Source organism: Xyrauchen texanus, chromosome 8, assembly GCF_025860055.1.
Source record: "Xyrauchen texanus isolate HMW12.3.18 chromosome 8, RBS_HiC_50CHRs, whole genome shotgun sequence".
In the NCBI taxonomy this organism is placed as follows: Eukaryota; Metazoa; Chordata; class Actinopteri; order Cypriniformes; family Catostomidae; genus Xyrauchen; species Xyrauchen texanus.
This window is the reverse complement of record NC_068283.1, coordinates 25035447-25053904: the sequence shown is the minus strand read 5'-3', so window position 1 is coordinate 25053904 and position 18458 is coordinate 25035447. Positions and strand designations below refer to the sequence as shown.

Here is an 18458-nt window from a genome sequence, read left to right as displayed (position 1 = left end):
AGGGAAACCCCCCTCTTCATGTATTTGAAGAAAAGTGAAGGCAGGATCAACTTCATGTAAATGTACGTTCATATATATTTTAATATAATTATGGTTGCAATCTATTATAACCCTCTTAAATAAACTTTAAACGTGGAGGCAGGTCGCCATGAATTGTATGGAAAATGCGTGTCCGAATCCAACGGATGTTATTTCTAGTGACTGATGGCGAACAGGCGAGGCTCACAGGTTAGTTACGCGATGGCCGCCCACTGTATTATGTTGTTCTTTTATTTACATTTCGCTTTCTGGTGGAATATAAACACTAATGCCGCTACGATGTTGCACCGGAACACAAGCGACACCGTTTCAGACTAGATTTAGAGCGAACACATAAAAAAGGAGCTAGATATTTTCCAGGAATTGTCTGTTTTCCCCGTTCGATACAGGCCTAGCTGTAGCAAGCTAGCGGCCGTCCGCTGTGACTGTCGAAGCGGGCAAACCTCCTCAAGACCCGCGCTTCGCTATGTGAGTCTTTTGGGACGCCGTTGAGGGCTAGTACCTTTTCATTTCTCAAACTGGTCTTAAATTGTTTGTTAGAAGTCACTGATTTTTGTTCTGTATCTTATTGTCACATCAGTTGAAGTTGGTCTTTAGCTCGCTCGCTGTGAGCTGCTAGCAACTCCAGTGTTTATTATGTTAGCTTGTTGTTGATGATAGTCAGCATGTCAGATAGTGGATATTTCGTTAAAAGTACAATGTTTACTGTTTATTACTACGTTGTTGTCCCCAGTTAGCTGTGTTTGTCGTTTTCCCGCTATATGTTCTGTGGTGTATTTAACATTTTGAGGTGAATATGGCATCTTTGTTTAACTAATATAAGGGATGTTAGATCTGCTTGTCAGGTTGACAGCAAAACATTGATCAGCATATTAATATAGAGGTGACACAGATGGGAACAGTTAGCAGCTCGTTACTGTTGTATGTGTGTGTTCTTGAAGAAAGAGGGGTTGTCTTGTCATTTGGATACTTTTAATATGCCACCTTTTCAATTGTTTAGTGTATTAATTATTACAATGTAAGGTTATAAAATGATTGTTAGCTACTGTTCTCTGTGTGGACACTGTCAAATTGATTGTCTGGTGAAATAAATTAACTACGTTTTTAAAGCTGTACTTAAAATGATTTATTCTGTGCTGAGAGGGACCATCTGTGTAATGTTCCAGTCTCGTCCTCTGTCTCTGCAGTGATAGCATGGATCCGGACAGTGGGGCAGACACTCAGCGAACTCTCAGTCTGCAATGGAAAAGCTATAAGCTAGTACAAGACCCTGGTCTCCGCAGGGTTACTCAGAAAATCTACAGATATGATGGGATTCATTTTAGTGTGCCGGTATGGACATAACAATTTTAATTTGTGTAAAATCTTGTGCAAGTATTTTTTGTAAGAATTAAGCCACCTACATAGAATAAAAATGATTGAAAGTAAATGGGAAGTGATGCACGTCACGTGTTTAATGCATTTGTCTTGAGATTTAGTTTGTAATGTCTGTGTGTTATTCTTGTTGTTAGGACTCAGGATTTCCACCTGTAGGAGACTTGCGGGATCCAAGACCCCGCAGAATCTGGTCTAGACATACAGAGTTGTCGCTGCCAGTGCCCAAATTTAAGGTATGCCTCCCTTATTTAGCTCTCTGGGCTGTTTGTCATACTTAGCTCTTTGTACATATCTCTTTGACCCCGTTTACACTAGGGATGGGCACGAGTACTCAAGTACTCGGAAGTGATAGCAAAGATCGATCATGAAAATGATTATCGAAAATGAAAATGCTTGATGTGACTTTTCTCTCAATTCGAAATTCAGTGACAACCACCTGACAGCTATACACTATCAAAGTGGGGCCTTATTTTTAATTTTGAGATTGATTTGTCATTTTCAGTGGTAACTTGTTTGTAAACAGAGACGTCTTATAGCAACCAAACTGATAAACGATGCTTCAATGCTAACATTTGTTCTACAGGTTTATGATAATCAAAAGAAAGGTTCATGTACTGTGTTTTGAACATTTGTCTCTGCACATGTTTGCTAAACAGGTTTTATTGTCATGTATTGTAGAAACTTTGACTCGTTAATATATATTATTTAATAAGTTAAGGTTTATCATTGTTTATCATTGATTATCAATCTCCCTCGGTGCCGACATGTTTGCGTGACATACCTGCATTTCGGCTAAATCAGAGCTGAAGTTTTCTGCATGAGTTTTAAGTGGCGTTCCATTGCATGAATGAAGGAAGCATCACAGTAACATACTTTAACAGATCGCAGCATGACTTCCTGTCTAGGGCAGATGGTTTGCACAAAATTTACGATGATATGGCGTGATGCCATAATCATCGTGCTTTTAAAATGCAGTGTTAAATTGAAAATAGTTTTGAAGACCCTGCATTCTGTTACATTCAGCTGTGCTACATCTAGATGTTTGAAAGAAAGATTCTGCCCCGGACAGAAAGTCATGCTGCGCTCTGAAGTTTGTTGCTGTGATAATTCATGCTCCCTCCCATTTAACTTGGAATTTTAAACTTCATACTGGGAAAACTGCAATGGATGGCACTTTATGTTGGACTTACAACTTGTGCATTATAACAGTTTATGTTAATGAATAGACGTTGGAACATCGAGACACAGTGCAGACAAATATGTACATGCTGTATTTGTACGTTTATGTGCGAACCCCCCCAAAATGCTTGACGAGTACTCAAGTAATTACTTTGAGTACTCGAGTAGACAAAATAACTAAAATGTCCATCCCTAGTATACACCTGGTATTAAGATGCTTCTCAGCTTGAGAATCTGGGATCCGATTTCAAGGGAAGTGAATTCATGACAACATACATCAGTCACTGTGTCATTGTGTTACTGCATGATAAATAACTGCGAAAATGTGAGGAAGACAAGGAAAGCAATGAAACAAAACAGGTGCAACTTTTCTCTCAGATGCAGTTCAAATTTAATCCAAGCACAAATGCCACATGGAGTACCCGTGTTATGAGCTTCAAATATGTGTGATTCTTATCTGTGTCACTACGTGTTGATATTAGACACACTGAAGAAGATCCGTGAAGTTATTGTGCTTGTATATGTATCTGCTTTTTCACATTTTCAGATTGGACATCATTTCCTTTTAAAGCTGCTCGTAAATGTCTAAGTTTAAACTCTTGTTTTAGTGCATAAGTTGATTATTAGGGGTGATGCTTCACTGCTGTCCGGGACACTTTCAGGATGGATTAGTGTTTACTAGGGATGTGGATAGTCAACATGGATAGTCAACATTCGGTTAACTCAGCGTTTCTCAACGGGGGCGGTACCGCCCCCTAGGGGGCGTTTGGACAGTGTTGGGGGGCGGTGTGAACGAGGCAGCAGAGAGGGGGGCGCTCAGGCACAAATGGGGGGCGTTACTCAGACGATCTTCAGGGCTCTGAGTGACTACCTGCTGGAGAACTCAATTCCGATCGCCAACATCCTCGCCTGTGCCACAGATGGAGCTCCGCTATGGTTGGCAGGTACCGTGGCTTCGCAACTTTGTTAAAGGAGCGTGTGCCACAGGTGTTAACAATGCACTGCATGTTGCACCGTCACAATTTAGTGGCCAAAAATATAAGTCCTTCTCTCCACCAGTCTCTGAACATCGCTGTCAGGGCCATAAACAAAATTAAGGCCCATGCTCTGAACGACCGGATCTTCTGGCAGCTGTGCGAGGAGAACGATGAAGCGTTTCAGCGCTTGCTGCTCCACACCGAGGTAAGCTGGCTATCCAAGGGCAACTGTCTGGCTAGGCTGTGTGAGTTGTTCACAAGTGTCCTGGAGTTTCTTGCCGGTGCCGACGCAGCTCTAAGGGACACGCTGTGGTCCTGTCGCGGTGACATCTTTTACCTGGCAGATTTCTTCGGGAAGATGAATGAAGTGTCACTCAAGCTCCAGGGAGATGCCGTGACACTGGTCCATTCAAAGGCCACCATCTGCAGTTTCCTCGCCAAGCTGGAGCTGTACAAACAAAATTTGAGCAGAGCCAATTTAATAATTTCCCTCAGCTGGCCAAGGTAGCCTATTATTATTATTAGTAGTATTATTATTAGGTATATTTTAATTTACAAAGGCAGACTAAAAATAATCTCAGTAACGTTAACTGCCTTTCTGTACTTGCATTCAGGTGGTTGATGAGCTGACCGACAACCACCTGCTGCGTTACACCGATCACTTGAGAGCAGTGAAGGCGGACATGGAGATCCGTTCAGGGACCTCGACCAATTAGATGTCCCTGAGTGGGTGATGGAGCCATTTCAAGTGGATGTGTCCAGGAGTGAGGACGAAATTCAAGAAACTCTCATCGACCTTCAAAATGATGAGGCGGCCAAGTCAACCTTTCGGACCTGTGGCTGGCGTGTCATGTGGGCCACGCATGGTCAGCGTTTCCCTCTTTTGTGGAAGAGGATTCGTCTTCTGCTCCTTGCTTTTCCGACGTCATACCTTGTTGAGCAGGGGTTCAGTCAAGCTTTGCACATGCAGACGAAGTACCGCAGCCGTCTCAATTTGGTTACCTCAGGCGCACTCCGGCTCAAGCTGACATCATTGTGTCCTGATGTTAAAAAGTTGGCTGCCAGTCACCAAGCTCAGGGCTCACACTAATGACCGTAATTAATTAAAAAAAAGTGGCTGTTTTTGACGTCGTTTTTTTCTTCGGTTCAGTTCAGGTGGCCGAGCTGTTGTCGTCTTTGTTCGTCATTTGAAATCAAATGACTGTTTGTAGGCTATTCAAATTTGAAGCCTAGTATATATTGCCTAATTGAGTGCGTGAACGACCGCTGCTTTTTCATTGGCCATTTAGGTTAGTGTAAAATAGTTAAAGGATGGGAAAGGAGGAGGCGAGAACCGGCTTGACGATATAAATCACAGTTTAATGGAAAACTTAAAAGACAACACAAACACACATGACGCACATGTCCGCTAACGATCTCTCTCTCCCGCACAGCCCTCTGCAGTCGACCTTTAAACCTCACGGAGGCATAATTAGCCTAATACGGGACCGGGTGTGTAGGATCACGACCCGGCCCCACCCTCCGCCCTGCCACATTCCTCCCTCGTTCTCTCAGGCTGGGAGCCCCGGCCTGACGTACATCCCCTTTCCCTGGGGGAGGCGCCTTCAGCTGACTGCCGGCAGGTCATCCCCATCTACCTGGGCGAGGGAGGGACAAGGGAGGGAAACAGAAATGATTAAAATGGGAGGGTACTCCTGTAACAGTGTAGTACCCCCAAAAAACTATAAAATTTAAAAGAGGATAAAGGCCAACGCAGAGCGACAGTGAGAGAGAGAGAGAGAGAGAGATGCAAAAAAAAAAAAAAAAACTTACTCGCCAGTTCTCAGATACGCCGCAGCTTGTTCCTCGGCCACTCCTCCACCCTTTGTCGGACAACAGCCGCGCTCTCGGGCGGATCCGAGGCAGTCCTCCAGCCCCTGGCGGACGGAACACCCGCCCGTATTCTCGGGGACTAGAAGGGTCTCCCCGCCCCTGGCAGCGGTTCTCTCGCTCCAGGCGGTCGGCAGTGAGCCCCTCCCGCTCAGCGGTCGGCGGTCTTAAACCCGCTCGCGTTTCAGCGGCCGGTAGGCGACTCCTCCGCCCCTGGCAGCGGTTCTCTCGCTCCAGGCGGTCGGCTAGGAGCCCCTCCTCCCTCGCGGTCGGCGGCCATCGTCCTCGCTCAGGTGGCTGGGCTCCTCGTCCCCTGGCAGATGGCCGCGGCTGCTCCGTTGGGGTGGATGGTAGTGGCGAGAACTCTACTACGGCGTATCCCTCCTCCTTCCCGGGTTTCAGCACCAATGTAAAATAGTTAAAGGATGGGAAAGGAGGAGGCGAGAACCGGCTTGACGATATAAATCATAGTTTAATGGAAAACTTAAAAGACAACACAAACACACATGACGGACATGTCCGCTAACGATCTCTCTCTCCCGCACAGCCCTCTGCAGTCGACCTTAAAACCTCACGGAGGCATAATTAGCCTAATACGGGACCGGGTGTGTAGGATCACGACCCGGCCCCGCCCTCCGCCCTGCCACAGTTAGTTACGTTATTGTTCACGTGATTGGTTCATCTTAAAAAAATTTGTGTGTGAGCCTGAATTTGTTTGAATTTCTAAATACATTTGCAATACCTTTCAAACAATCCATGTGTTTTTGCATTTTTTTCCAAACACAATATTACTCAACTTGAGGCTTTTACATGTAGTTTAAATATAATAAGAAACTTCTGTTTCAGTTTTTTTTTTTTACCAAAAACTCAGGCTTCAGGTATCAGTGTTGTTTTTTTTAGGGGGGGGGGGGGCGTTAAGAGGATCATGAAGAGGTCAGGGGGGCGTTTGTTCAAAAAAGGTTGAGAACCACTGGGTTAACTGTTCGACACAGCTCTAAAATCACTATTCGGTTATTCTACACGTACAATACAGGTCTGCAAACTGACGAGCTCGGCAAGTTCTGAAAAACCATCATGTTTTCCAGACGCATTTAGTCAGTTTTTCAAGTATTGGGTCAGATGGAGGCTGTTCAAACATGTGCATCTGCACTGTTTTTCTGTTATAGATCAATGATACTGACGTGTTGGACGAACGTCTATGACAGTTGCGCTGGCTGAATCTCACTTTTTTTCTTTCAGCACCTCTCGCTGTGATTCTTTTTTTTTTAATAAACACCTCGCTACATTTCATTTTATGTGCTGTGTTCTGAAGACGAGTAGCCAGCTTTAAGTGACCGTTTCAACATTAAACTTGATTCCAGTTTGTTTTTCACAGAATAAGGTTTCATTGCATGATCAACTGTAAGACTGTGTTTTTCCCCTTTTGCGCTTATTTAATACAATAATTAGACATGTTCAATGTAATTTGATTTTAAATCATTTAAAAATCAAAGCACCCCGAAGAGGCTATTTAACTGCAGCAGTGTGACTCCAATCCAAGATTCTATTATTTCAAGATGTAGCATATGCATTGTACTATGTAGACTCTAAGCTCACTGTGCACATTATTTGCTTCTGTTTTGAGTAGTGTTTGTGGAAATTCCATTACAATAAACATTCTTTAATCCTGCGTCCCAGTGAAAAACCACACTGTGAACCGAATGTTAAAAATGGTAACCATGCACATTCCTAGTGTTTACACCTCAAATGAGATATGCTTTTGACTACCTCCTTTTATGTTTTTTGTGATCCGATCACAAAACGTTTTAGACCCTGTGTAGACCTGTACTCCTGTGATCTCCTGTAGACCTGTGATCACCCAAAATGCATCTTAATGGCAGGTTTAAATGGGCTCTCTTATTTTACATGCTAATTTGTTGCTCTCTTCCCCATAGTTGGATGAGTATTATGTAGGCCCTGTTCCGCTTAAGGAAGTAACATTTGCAAGGCTAAATGATAACATCAAGGAACCATTCCTGGCAGAGATGTGTGCTAAGTTTGGTGAGGTTGAAGAAATGGAGATTCTGTTCCATCCCAAGACCCGAAAGCACTTGGGCCTGGCACGGGTCCTATTCACCAGCACTAGAGGTGCCAAAGATACAGTCAAACACCTGCACAATACTTCTGTCATGGGCAACATTGTCCATGTACAGCTGGATATCAAAGGTACATCATCTTTGAGCATTAATTTATAACGTTGACTGGAATTGCTTTCTGATTGATTGGATTGAGCCTCTGAAAATTCTTTAGAATGTAAGAAGCGGTATTATGGTTGTGCATATTGATTGATTCAATGTAAAATGAATATGAATGCATCCTTCTCTAATTGTATTCATATTTGTCTTTCTAAGGCCAACAGAGAATGAAATACTATAACCTGATAGTGGGTGGCTCATACACCCCTCAGACCGTGCCGACTGGTGGGAGGGCTCTCACAGAGAAATTTCAGCCCCCAGCTCCGACTCAGCCAGACACGGTGAGTACCATGAGATCAGCTACACTGGAAAGAATGCTTTGCTTTCCTGTAAGTAATGCAATTGAGTGGTGCTTTACCTGCCAAAATTCCTTGGCATCTTACCAGAGACAGCCCTCATTGCATTGAATTGTCTTGTTTTTATACACAAAACCCTGTGGTATGATTAAGAGAGTAGACCACAAATGTCTGAAACATACAGATCCCTCAAGCCTATCTCAGTGCATTATTGTGATGTATGGCAAGAAAAGCACAAGATGAATAAGGACTGTTGAGACTTTTGTATCTCAGCCTTTTTTAAATCATTTCAACTTTATGTTTGTGATGTTTCTTAGTGTTTCAAAATATAAGTTTTCAGCAACCATATTACACGTTTCCCACGCTTATCTGTAGAGGTCTTGGATTGCTTGAAATAAAAACAGAATTGGTACTGTACGCAGCCAAACCCTGAAAAAAAAAATCTGTTCCTCATCCTCTCAATTTTTAATGGCTGTGATTTTCTTTTCTTCTATTGTTAGTCATCTGATATCCGGCGGAGGCTCTCCACAGACCAGATAGCTGTGCCTGCTGCTGCCCCTCTAATCTCGGGCAGTACCACCCCTTGTTCTGTGGACACTGGATTTGGAGACCAGCGCCTAGACACCCCACCATCTTCATTGGGGGGCCCCTATACCCCTGGCTCCTCTGCTTCTTCACAGGGCGGGGGAACTCCTTACACCCCTCGCTCTGGGACCCCTTTCTCCCAGGACTCAGGCTACTCTGTGGGCAGGTTGGTTTTTGGATTTTCGCAAAGTCATGATTAGAACGTTTGCATGGTTTAATTTCTTTAACAAGAGTTTCCTGCATTGAAAATGATTCGTCGGCCACCCAATCCACTGCAGATAGTGTATGGGCCACCATATAGTAGAGTACAGTGGATCACTTGCACAAGCCACTCGATATTACAGCACAGACCACAAAACCTCACAAAACTATTTTTATTTAATTTTCTGTAACAAAAAATAACTTTTTTGACAGAAATGTTGTTGATTTATATGGAGTGATCTATTAATGGAAGAAAGAAGTGTACTTCATATTTTTATTACAACTGTGACTGATATTTGGTGGGGAAAAAACTTGCCTTGCGTGCCTTCGGACATTACTAGAAATTACATGTATCAATATGATTCTGATGAAAGGAAAACAATATCTGTTAAGGAGTTGGAAAAATATTTTCATTAGAAGCACAGTGCTCAGTAAAATGGTCAAATTACACATGGTACAGTAAGAATATTTTAACTAACCCTTTATAAAGTGTTTTGTTAGTTTGACTGCCTGTGGACCGTTTCACAGACTGTGATGACACCTCTGCTGTAATTTAGCAGCATAAATTTAGCAAGCCTTATTTTCACACTATTAAACTTTATTCTTACACTATAAAATGCACATTTACATAACACTATACTTGTTTACATTACTTGGACATTAATCTTAAAATAGTCAGCACTGCTGCTATGGGGTCACAAATACAGCTGCTGAGGGAGTGACATTTCTCTTTTCTGACTGACATTATATAATTAATTATAAACTAATAATTTTATATATATATATATATTTCACTTTTCAAAAGTAGTGATTTTGTTTTTGTTGAGCAAATGGGAACGCATATATTTTGCTATACTTTCACATTCCAACCCCAGAAATGTTTAAGGGGTCCATAGAACTTTTAAGTAGAAAAATCTGTGTTGTACTGAAAATGCTCCAGAAGATCACTTCCTTTTTTCCCCCTAGGCATGGTGGATATAGCGGCGCTTCACTCAGTAGTAATTATCCTGCAGTGGATATGCTTCCATCTTCCTCCTGCTCTTCCTCAGCTGTGTCTTCATCATCAGGATTCAAGCCACCTCGCTATGATGAACTACACGCTCCACCTCCGCAAGAACCCTCCATGTTCCAGAGGGGTCGACTGGGATATCCCCCATCTGCACCTTTCCGACCTAACGAACCTCCCTATCCTAATGTAGGAGGGTCAGGGATACCGATGCCGTTACATTCACCCATGCCACCTCCTCCAGGACCTCAGTATGAGCCTCCTTTGTCTGACAGAGAGAGGGACAGAGAAAGGGGACACAGAGACAGGGATCGTGACAGAGACTCAGCAGGGCGCTACGGGTTAAGCTCTCGTCGTTCCTCTTACCATTACCAACAGGATACAAACTCTTCCTCCTCCCCTTCCAAATCCTACCATTCGCACCACTCGCACCATACTGAACGCCGGGAGGATAGGGATGGCAGGGGGTATCGGAGGGACAGTTCAGGGTCTCGCTCAGGAGACCACGGAAGGCATCGGAACCACCATCACAACCACCACAGCAGCGGAGGAGGTGGGTCAAACAGGCGGAGGAGTAGCAGAGACCGAGACTGGGATAGAGACAGAGAAGGGGACTTCTCCAACATCTCTGACCCGCGTTATGGAGGACACTCAAACTCCAGCCACCACTCATCCAACAGTCTCTCTCCTCCACCTGCCACCACCTCGTATGGAGGATTATTGTCATCTAAAGACCTGTCCCCTTATGAAACACCCTCCTCCTCTCGGCTGGAGCCCTCACCAGCCTTCCGTCCTCAGCAGGGTGCAGGAGAGAGGGGCTTTGGTTTGGGAGGGAGTATGGACAATGACTACCGTACTCACTCTCACCACACTCCCTTGGCTCCTCCCCCTCCCCCACTCCCTCCAGCCTCTGTCATTGCAGCCGCTGTTGCCGAAACACTTAGCTCTCTGGATTTTGGCCAGGAGAGCCCTGTCCGAGAAGAACAGTGGACCAAACTTAAAAGGCATCCCAGTACCCCACCCCTTCCCCCTTGCACACCGCCAACCTCCTCGCCTCCCCATGCCTCTATACCATCATCCTCTACATCTCCTTCCTCTACCTCTCTGCCTCACCAACTCCCCTCTTCTACAGCATCCCTCTCGTCACCTCCTCCACAACGTGACTCCTCCCCAGAGCCAGACTCCACCAATGAGAGCCTGCCGTTTATGCACCACAGCAGCAGCTTGGACTCTCGTATTGAGATGTTGCTAAAGGAACAAAAGTCCAAGTTTTCCTTCCTCGCATCAGATGATGAGGAAGATGAAAAGGAGGAAAAAGAGAGGGGAAAAATTGACAAGAATACAGAAGGAAGGGAGAACAGACTGAGAGGAGAGGCTGGAGAAAGGTCTAGACACAAAAGACAAGGAGAGACAGACTGTGGGCAACAGAGAAGGAGGGGAGAGCGAGAGAAAGATGGGCGCCGCAGCAGAGGGAACAGGCAAGGTGGTAGAGGTGGGGAAGGCAGGAAAACCCCTCCAGAGGTTGCCTCATCCACTCCTGGCACCCATGGTTTAGTTTCAGACTCTCTACAGGGCCAGATTCCTCCCTCTCAGGATGAGCATACAGTCTCTGACCCACACAAGGTTGCACATACCCCTCCCACCTACAATGGGGAGAGACAGGTGAGCACTCTGATTTACACACATTTTAGCCTATTTGTAATGCAAACTTTCTAAAATCTTGAAAAAATAGCGAGTGACAGTAGATTTAAAAAAAATATTATTACCTTTTCGGATACATCAAGATGCCATCCATGGTGAATTTGACCTTTAGTCTCCACACCCCAGTCAAAAAACCTCCTCAAAATGGGTGCCAGAGGTGTTTCAGGAGAGGAGTAGTCCTCCACAATCAATTCCTGATGGATAAAATGAAGTACCATCCCACATTTTCTTTCTTGTTGAATATTCTGAATGTTGACAATGCACACACACTCTGTATTGAATAGTATTATTAAATGATTCCTTTAGAATTAAACATTCCCTATCCTATAACTCTAACCACAAATATCAGTTGCTCATCCACGTTGGCTACATGAGATATCTGCTTCTGTGAGAATGCAGATGCCAGCTTCTCCTTTCCACACTACAGGTGATAGTAAAGTGACACAAATAACAGGTTTGCTGCTTAAAGTTGTAACTGATTAAACCTACTAAACAAAGTAGTTTGTTGAAGAACATCATGTGACTCAGAACATCGTTAAGTTATAGTTCACCCAAAAATGAAAATTCCCACCCTCATGATATCCCAGGTGTGTATGAATTTCTTTACCAGAAATTCCTTTACCTTTAACACATTTGGAAACAAAATTGGAAACATTTATTAGCTTAGTAGGTCCTTTAAATGCAATTGAGTGGTGATTTCTCTTTTGAAGGTCCAAAAATCAATGATAGCCAGCATAAACTTCAACTAATACGACACCAGCTGTTATATTAATGTCTTCTAAAGTGACACAATCACATTTGGTGCAAAAAAGATACATGTTTAAGTTCTTATATTAACTTTTAAATCATGCTTCCGGTCGGCAGCGGTAAACGCATGTGACATAATTGCATTTGAAACGTGTGAGAACTGATGCATGTGTGTCACAGCCGGAAGAGCATCGCTGTTTACAAATGAAAATGAAGAATGCAGGACAGTAGCTTGGTTGGTTTTGGTTTAGATCTGTCTCTGTCTTTTTCTTTACTCACAATGGTTTGTTTGTGTGCTTATCCTGGACGTCTCAACCGAGTGGACAACATGAGATTACGTCTGTGTCATGGCAACGCGAACATGTCACACGAGAGACCGCTCGGACTTTACCCTTTCCTGAAGCGATGGTTTATAGTTAAAAAGTATTTAAACTGTGATCTTTTTTCACACCAAAAGTGATTGTATCTCTTTAGAAGAAATTAATTTAACAGCTGGAGTTGTATCGTTGACATTTATGCTGACTGTCTGTGATTTTTGGACTTTCAAAAAAGAAATTGCCTTCCTTTTGCATTTTAAGGACCTACTGATCTAAGATATTTTTTAAAAAAAATTAATCTTCAAATGTGTTCTGGTGAAGAAAGAAAGTCATCCACACCTGGGATATCACGAGGGTGAGTAAATTAGATAATTTAAATATTTGGGTGAACTGTCTCTTTAAGAAATCAATCAAGCATCTTTTTTGCACACTCATCCGACTAGCGAGTTTAAGCAGTGAGCACCAGACAATGAATTGGAGAGAAAGGCATTGGGAAGCAGGAGACAAAAAATTATTAACAAATAAAAACATCACCCACGTCTCCCTAACCACTATCTCAAAATAATTTTCAGATGTTTTTTCCCTTTCTGTGCAAATCAGTGCAATAAATGGCACAAATCTGTCTTTCGTGTTGTAATGTTATCAAAAATGAACACTCGTGTTACTTTGTGCTTGAGTTTGTGAAAAAACTTCGAGATCATAGTTTCTGTCAGGACTATGGGCATGTAGTTGATGCATCCAGTCTGTGATCAGTTCTGTAGTGAGTGCTTGGTTTTAGTATGTGTGTCTGACCATTTGTTTCTAGCAACTCACTCTATCTCTGGGGCACACATAAGCACAGTTTATATAGAATTCTGAATTTTTGAGAAGTGATTCAGAATCGCTGGGGAATGATGAACGATGATCTGGGAATAACGTTTTTCTTCCATCCTAGTCCACACGTAAATTTCACAAAATGGGTTTCGAATAGTTTTCTATTACAAAGTTTTGTTTAACCTTCATTCTCTCTCTCTCTCTCTCTCTCTCTCTCTCTCCTTAGCCATCTCCACACTCCTCTGGGGAAGATATGGAAATTTCAGACGAAGATGACAACACCATCACTACAGCAATGGCCCATCACGCTGCCTCATCCTCTTCACCAGCAACCTCCACACAATCTGCCCTCCCTTCCCAAATCCCAGATCCCTCTGCTAGCCCTCCCCCTGATAGTAACCAGCACTTCAGCACCACCATACCACCTCCACCCATTCCGTCGTACCCTCCCCACCTTCCTCCTCCACCTCTTCCTGGCTTCTCTCTGCAGCCCCCTCCACCCCCTGGCATACCCCCTCCACTTCCTCACATGGAGCTGCACCCCGAGTACCCTCCTCCGCTGCCACACCATATGTATGACTACGCCAGCTCTGTGGAGCTCATGAGCCAGTACTGTGGCGGAGCGCCCATGTCATTCCAAATGCAGACGCACATGCTTAGTCGCCTCTACCAGATGCGAATAGCTTCTGCAAATAGCACTACTGCACCTTCTGGAGAAGTCCCACCCACCTCTGAATATCCTCCTTCATATCACCTCCATTCTATATCCCCCCTTAATCACCCACATCACCCATACTTGGACCAAGATGGAACTGTGTCGACTCACTTTGACCAGGACCATCGCTACATCCCTCCTCACTTAACTTACCCCTACCCAGACCCTCATGCTGCACATCTTCCTCCCCCACACCATCATGCCATCCCACCCCCTCAGAGCCCCTGGCCGCACCACTTACAACCCCAGCAGTACCCCTCCCACTACCCTCCACCTGGCTTTGGCACGGTGCCTGCCATGGATGGAGAGCTGTATGGTGCAGCAGGTGACCAGATGGCCATGATGGGGCACAACCCCTATGAGGCTGTAGTGCAGCAGGTACTGGCAGCTTTGATTGAGGAAATGAAGAACATCATGCAGAGGGACCTGAATCGCAAGATTGTGGAGAATGTTGCCTTTGGCACCTTTGACGAATGGTGGGACCGCAAGGAACAGAAAGCTAAGGTAGCTTTCAGAGTTTTTGGAGAGTTCCATTCCATATTTACCCTGATTTATTCCTGAGATCAAATTGTGGAACAGTACATTATTGGAGTTCTCCTGCTCTGGTGTAACACATCATAAACACTAAGCTGACGTATCTTATATGATAATTTGCTGAAGCAAATCAGATGCTGTATATTCATCTTTTTTATAGTCACAAGGTTCCAGTATCATGGAAAACAATGGAATTACAAAATTGGGATGTCCAGACCTGTAAAAGCCATAGAAATTAATTAAATCTGAAGTCATTGTAACTATTTCTAGTCATGCGAGTATTTCATTAGCCAGAAATTGCTCTCAGTGAGTGCAATATCTGTTATATATTTTTTAGAACTATCCTTTAGTAATCAATGACAACTGCAAAATTATTTGCTCCTCCGGTTATTCAGGAGTTCTTTAACCACTTTGTCTCTTGTTTGTTCAGCCATTCCAGACATCCATGCGGAGTGTGTCTGTAGTTCGTGAGGAGGAAAAGAAAGACGAGAAGATGAGCAACCGGCCTCGGGAGCCCCTCATGTCTCTTGTAGACTGGGCCAAGAGTGGAGGCATGGAGGGTTTCTCGTTGCGTGGGGCATTGCGTTTGCCTTCTTTTAAGGTGCATGACCTTATTTCCCACTTCCTAAACTCACTAGATTCGTACTGGCACACTTCTTCACCATGATTTTAATAATTTTATTATGTGAAAAATGCTGTTACTAATGAGGAATATGCAATGTAGGTGAAGAGGAAGGAGCCTCAGGAGCTTGTAGATGGTGATGATCTGAAAAGAGCCAGGCCTTCCACTCCACCTGACGAGGAAGATGAGGGTATGACCCATATTTTGTGCCTTATGATCAGATAGATAGCATACATTATCTTTGTAATGTCAATTTAAATTGTACTTTGGTTCTAACCTCTCTCTATATACTCTCTATCTCTCCCTCTCTCTCATTTGAATATTTTGTTTACATATATAAATAGACTTTGTGTATTCTGTCTCTCATCAGACTCTTATCAGGGTAAATCTGCAGACAGTGCTTCAGGAAGAACAGAGGAAAGGCGTACAGCAGACAGACAAGCAGCCCGCAGAAGGAACCGAGCCAAACCACGCAAACCGTATGACCTGGACAGCGAGGGAGAAGAAACATCAGATGGCTCCTCCTCTGAAAAGGTTTGTGTGTGTCTATTAGGGGTGTAAAGGTTGTACGCTGTTCATCAATTTTTAATTACGGATTTGGAACACAAGGTTAAGCAAAGAAAGCAAAGCGTCAAATAGACAGGCACAGTTACAACCTCCGCTAATGCACCTGTATGGCTCTGGAGTCTCTACCTGTGTCTCACATAGGTCAACTTTCTAAAGAGAGTTACTGCCCAATAGAGGTGGGCGATATGACCAAAATCTTATATCACGATATAAGTAATTTAATATCACGATATTTTTGTACATCACAATATAGAAGTAGTTTTCTGTAAAATCAATAAAAATGGATTTATATATTAAATAACCTTATTGTAATGCCAATTTTTGGAACTCCAGTCAGTGAATTAAATATTTTATATATGAATACTACTTCCTCTTTATTTGTAACAAGACAAACAATTTCAAAGTATATAAATAATAAATACAAAAATTTACTTGTTTTGAAATAAATCAACCTTACCAAAATGCTAAATTTCTCAGTATGCCACATTTCGGTTTGAAATGATGTTGACCGTTGTTGTTGTTGTTGTTGTTTTTATTATTAATATTATACTTTCCTGAATAAACTTCATCTCAAAGCAATGTGACAAAGAAAATAAAACATAAGAACAAAAAAATCCAATGAAAATAAACACTTCTTGAAGAAAATAAATGTCATATCTTGTTGTTCTTGCAAAATAAGTAAATGACTGAATTATTGCGGAGTTCATCTTTTGGCTTTCATAATATTCCTTTGTATGCTTCATTTTGAGGTGGTGAAACCGAGTGCTTATGTTACAAGTAATTATATTGTCGTGCGACAGTCTGCAGATTACATTTTTCTGCTCAGTTCTGGCTTTTGTGAACCTACACCACAGATGCCACACCTGTTTTAATAACAAGCTTCTCTTCATTTTGTGGACCTGTTTTGGAGTCATCACATTCTGTGGAGATTTCTTTCTCCATTTGGGGTTTTCCTGGGTCAATAATGATTTTAGTTGCGTGAGTGATCCCGCTCTGAGTTCTCCTGTCTCTGGAGCGCAAATATCTTCGGAGCTCTTTGGAGCTCCAGAGACATTCGCGTGTCAGATGAGAAGAATATTTAGCTCTTTTGAAGCACCAAATGTGTGATGAAGGCCATTCAATTTCATTTGGCGGCTGCAGAAAAATGTTCAATGCTGGAAAAACCCTGCCCATGTTTCTTCAATTTTCTCAGTCTCACATGAAGCCCTGCCCACAGATAGAATAGCCCACGCTGTGCACATGGATATTTACATATCGCGATATACACAATATAGCAAAATTTATATTGATTGACACCAATCTACACCAGTGATATCATCGCAACGATATACACCGGTCAGCCAGAACATTAAAACCACCAGCCTAATATCATGTAGGTTCCCTTCATGCTGCCAAATCAGCTCTGACCCATCGAGGCATGGACTCTACAAGACCTCTGAAGGTGTCCTGTGGTATCTGGCACCAAGATATTAGCAGCAGATCCTTTAAGTCCTGTAAGTTGCAAGGTGGGTCCTCCGTGGATCGAACTTGTTTGTCTACCACATCCCATAGAGGCTCAATCGGATTGAGATCTAGGGAATTTGGAGGCCATGTCAACACCTTGAACTCAAACCATCCCTGAACAATTTTTGTATTGTGGCAGGGTGCATTATCCTGCTGAAAGAGGCCATTGCCATCAGGGAATACCATTGTCATTAAGGGATATACGTGGTCTGCAACAACCTTTAGGTAGTTGGTATGTGTAAAAGTAACATCCACATGAATGCAAGGATCCAAGGTTTCCCAGCAGAACATTGCCCAGAGCATCACACTGCCTCCGCCAGCCTGCCTTCTTCCCATGGTGCATACTGCTGCTATCTCTTCCCCAGGGAAATGACACGCATGCACCCGGCTGTCCACATGATCCAAAAAAATACGGTATTCATCAGGGCAGGTCACCTTCTTCCATTGCACCACATTGACGCTAAGGTGCCTATTGTAGGCGCTTTCGACACTGGACAGGGCATGGGCACTCTGACCTGTTTGCCCCATACGTAGTAAGCTGCAATGCACTGTGTGTCCTGACACCTTTCTATCATTGCCAGTATTAAGTTTTTCAGCAATTTGTGCTACAGTAGCTCTTCTGTTGGGTAGGACCTGACGGGATAGCTATCGCTCCCCACGTGCATCAGTGAGCCTTGGGCGCCCATGACCCTGTCGCCAGTTCACCAGTTGTCCTTCCTTGGACCACTTTTGGTAGGTACTAACCACTGCATACCAGAAACACCCCACAAGACTTGTCGATTTGGAGATGATCTGACCCAGTTGTCTAGCCATCACAAGCTGGCCCTTGTCAAAGTTGCTCCGATCCTTACACTTGCCCATTTTTACAACTTCCAACACATGCAATTCAAGAACTGACTGTTCACTTGCTACCTAATATATACCACCCCTTGACAGGTGCCATTGTAACAAGATAATAAATGTTATTCACTTCACCTATAAGGGGTTATATTATTGTAGCTGATCAGTGTATAGTGTCATATTGCCCAGGCCTACTGGCCAATTAACTGTTAGTACAGTTGAAGTTTAAATACGCTTAGGTTGAAGTTATTAAAATTAATTCTTTAACCACTTCACAGATTTCATATTAGCAAACAATAGTTTTGGCAAGTCGTTTAGGACATCTACTTTGTGCAT

The 18458-nt window shown here is 43.3% G+C and overlaps 1 protein-coding gene across 3 annotated transcripts in view; it reads left to right on the top strand.

Annotated features, from left to right (window-relative positions):
* The first annotated feature begins 211 nt into the window (after positions 1-211).
* setd1a (SET domain containing 1A, histone lysine methyltransferase) overlaps positions 212-18458 on the top strand; it is a 33039-nt gene continuing 14792 nt past the window's right edge. For 2 of the 3 annotated variants that reach the window (XM_052132300.1, XM_052132297.1), the window contains exons 1-11: positions 212-228; positions 1227-1371; positions 1551-1649; positions 7376-7646; positions 7832-7956; positions 8472-8722; positions 9724-11425; positions 13568-14560; positions 15021-15191; positions 15315-15402; positions 15583-15746. In XM_052132300.1, coding sequence (XP_051988260.1) covers positions 1234-1371; positions 1551-1649; positions 7376-7646; positions 7832-7956; positions 8472-8722; positions 9724-11425; positions 13568-14560; positions 15021-15191; positions 15315-15402; positions 15583-15746 — 4002 coding nt within the window. In that variant the 5' untranslated portion in view covers positions 212-228; positions 1227-1233. Of the gene's footprint in view, positions 229-272; positions 508-1226; positions 1372-1550; positions 1650-7375; positions 7647-7831; positions 7957-8471; positions 8723-9723; positions 11426-13567; positions 14561-15020; positions 15192-15314; positions 15403-15582; positions 15747-18458 lie in introns of those variants that run through there. The other variant, XM_052132298.1, reaches the window with a different exon arrangement.